Source organism: Egretta garzetta, unplaced genomic scaffold (genome assembly GCF_000687185.1).
Source record: "Egretta garzetta isolate BGI_Z169 unplaced genomic scaffold, ASM68718v1 scaffold484, whole genome shotgun sequence".
Taxonomy (NCBI): domain Eukaryota; kingdom Metazoa; phylum Chordata; class Aves; order Pelecaniformes; family Ardeidae; genus Egretta; species Egretta garzetta.
In genome coordinates, this window is record NW_009259425.1 from 49,733 (window position 1) to 52,841 (window position 3,109).

The 3,109-nt window shown below is 61.9% G+C and overlaps 1 protein-coding gene across 1 annotated transcript in view; it reads left to right on the forward strand.

Moving 5' to 3' along the window:
* Positions 1-3,109, forward strand: part of PNPLA6 (patatin like phospholipase domain containing 6) — an 18,060-nt gene that overhangs the window by 3,336 nt on the left and 11,615 nt on the right. Inside the window, exons 7-14 of the mRNA XM_035892598.1 lie at positions 1-88; positions 246-352; positions 438-629; positions 1,366-1,443; positions 1,680-1,885; positions 2,015-2,146; positions 2,234-2,357; positions 2,438-2,551. Of these exons, the coding sequence (XP_035748491.1) occupies positions 1-88; positions 246-352; positions 438-629; positions 1,366-1,443; positions 1,680-1,885; positions 2,015-2,146; positions 2,234-2,357; positions 2,438-2,551 (1,041 nt within the window). The remainder of the gene's footprint in view (positions 89-245; positions 353-437; positions 630-1,365; positions 1,444-1,679; positions 1,886-2,014; positions 2,147-2,233; positions 2,358-2,437; positions 2,552-3,109) is intronic.

Genomic DNA, 3,109 nt, shown 5'->3' on the forward strand with positions numbered 1-3,109 from the left:
GCCGCCCCGCTGAAGGCCGAAGGCGTGGAGCCCCCCGCGCCGCCGCCACCGTTGAGCCGCTGCATCTCCATGCCGGTGGATATCTCCGGTGGGTTGGAGGCTCTGGAGGAAGGGTTGGGGGGTCCCCACGCTCGTGCAACCCCCTCCCCACTTTGTGTATCCCCCCCATTCCGTGCTTATGTGTCCATCCCCCCCCTCAACATCCCCATCCCGGCCACCGGTGTCCCCTCCGTCACCCATCACAGGTATCCAGAAGGGTCCCCGCTCCGACTTCGACATGGCCTACGAGCGTGGGCGCATCTCGGTGTCGCTGCAGGAGGACAGCACCGGCGCCTTGGCTGCCTTCTCCCGGGTAAGGCCGGATCCAGCAACGCCACATCCCCACCCAACTTCTCCCCACCACGGCTGGGCGCTGGAGCTGTCCTGTCTTCCCATAGTCCATCTCTCAGGAGCCCAAGGAGCGCAAGTCAGTGACGGTGGAAGAGCAACCGTCTGGTGTCTACCACTACAACTACTGCGAGGACGATTCAGCAACCGGGGACTGTCCCTTCGGACCCTACCAGGGCCGCCAGACCAGCGCCATCTTCGAGGCTGCCAAGCGGGAGCTGGTCAAGCTCATGAAGGTGGAGGTGAGGGCCGAAAGTGCTGGCACGGGGGAATTGTGGCCTCGTGGTGGCCCCCCATCGCTTCGTGGTGGTCCCCCGTTGCTTCCTAGTGGTCCCTGTTGCTTCCCAGTGGGTCTCTGTAGTCTTGTGGTGGTCCCCATTGCTTTGTGATGGGTCTCCCATCACCTCATGGTGGCCCCCTGTCTCTTTGTGGTGGCCCCCCATCTCCTCGGCGTGGCCCCCTGTCACTTCATGTTGGTCCCCCGTTGCTTCCTAGTGGTCCCTGTTGCTTCCCAGTGGTCTTGTGGTGGTCCCCATCGCTTTGTGGTCATCCCCATGACCTCAGGGTGGTCCCCCATCTCTTTGGGATGGTCCCCCATCTCCTTGTGGTGGTCCCCATCACTTTGCGGTGGTCCTCTGTCTCCTCAGGGTGGTTCCCCTTTGCTTCCTAGTGGTCCCTGTTGCTTCCCAGTGGGTCCCTGTGGTCTTGTGGTGGTCCCCATCGCTTTGTGGTGGTCCCCATGACCTCAGGGTGGTCCCCCATCTCTTTGGGATGGTCCCCCATCTCCTTATGGTGGTCCCCATCGCTTTGCGATGGTCCTCTGTCTCCTCAAGGTGGTCCCCCATGGCTTTGTGGTTGGTTCCCATCTCCTTGTGGTGGTCCCCATTGCTTCGTGGTGGTCCTCGTGGCCTCTTGGTGGCCCTCTTGTCTCCTCATGGTGGTCCCCATCACCTCACATGATGCCATTCTTCCCTCTAGGACCCTTCTCTCCTCAACAACCGTGTCTTGCTTCATCACGCCAAAGCCGGGACGGTCATCGCCCGTCAAGGGGACCAGGTGGGTCTGGGTTTCAGGGAGCTGGTGTGGTACCTTGCTCCCCCCACCCTATATTTCCATGGGGTGCTCCTCTGTGGGTGGTGGGGGGAAGGAATGATCCCCAGAGCCATCTGGAGGGTTCAAAACACCTCCAGAAGAGGACCAGAAGAAACCCCCAAGTGGTGCTGGTGGGACCCCTTCTGCCTGGGTGTCCCAGGTGGTCCCCCCCAACGGTGACAGGGTGCCATTTTGGGCAGGACGTGAGCCTCCACTTCGTGCTGTGGGGCTGCCTGCACGTGTACCAGCGGATGATCGACAAGGCGGAGGACGTCTGCCTCTTCTTGACGCAGCCCGGCGAGATGGTGGGACAGCTGGCCGTGTTGACCGGCGAGCCCCTCATCTTCACCATCAAAGCCAACCGTGACTGCACCTTCCTCAAGATCTCCAAGTCGGACTTCTATGAGTGAGTCCTGGCACCAGCGGAGGAGATCTGGGGGGAAGGGGTCGATGCCGAAGGGGATTCCTGCGGTGAGTGCTGTGGTGGCATCTTGTGGGGCCACCACCATGTCCCCCAACTGCTCTTGACTCATAGGATCATGCGGGAGCAGCCCAGCGTGGTGCTGAGCGTCGCCCACACCGTGGCTGCCCGTATGTCACCCTTCGTCCGCCAGATGGACTTTGCCATCGACTGGATGGCGGTGGAAGCCGGCCGGGCGCTCTACAGGTGGGTACCAACGGGTGGGTGCCCACCTCCGCTTGGGGAGGGTCACCTTGGCAATGGGGCTGAGGTCCCACTGGTGGTGTCCCCCAGGCAGGGGGACAAGTCGGACTGCACCTACATCGCACTCAACGGGCGGCTCCGCTCCGTCATCCAGAAGGGCAGCGGCAAAAAAGAGCTCATTGGGGAGTACGGCCGCGGGGACCTCATTGGCGTGGTGAGAGCCGTGTTGGGGCCAAGCGATGGACATCCTATACGTCTGGTGGACACACTGTGGCTATATGTCTTCTTCTCCAGGTGGAAGCCCTCACCCGGCAGCCCCGGGCCACCACAGTCCACGCGGTCCGGGACACAGAGCTGGCCAAGCTGCCTGAGGGCACCTTGAACAATATCAAGCGGAGATACCCCCAGGTACCCCCAGATCCTCCTCCTGGGGTCTACACCCTCTTCCCATGGAAGGAGCGTGTCCCCATGTGTCCCCTCCCCCAGCTGGTGGCTGCGACCCTCGTTAAAACCAGCTTAGATTAAGGAATTCAAGACATGATTAGAGCTGTTGGAGGAGATGTTGTCCCTCTCTGAGGTCCACAAGGATGGGGGGGGGTGGTGGTGGGACCCAAAAAGGCGTGTGGGACACCAGTCTGGGGTGTTAATGAACCTCCATCTTAGGAAGGCGTGCTAGGTCAAGTAGGTGCCAAAGGGATTGGAGACGTGGGGGTGGCATCTCCAGGGCTGGTGGGTCTTCCATCACCTCATGGTGGATCCCCATCACTTTGTGGTGGTCCCCGTTGCCTCAGGGTGGCCCCCCGTCTCCTCGTGGTGGCCCCCCGTCCCTTCCAGAGCAGTGCATGGAAGGTCTCCACCACCCCATCATCTCCATCCGTGCAGGCTCTGGCTTGGGCATGGCCTCCAGCTCGGAGCCCACCAACCCCACCAGCAACCTGTCAACGGTGGCGGTTGTGCCCGGGGTCG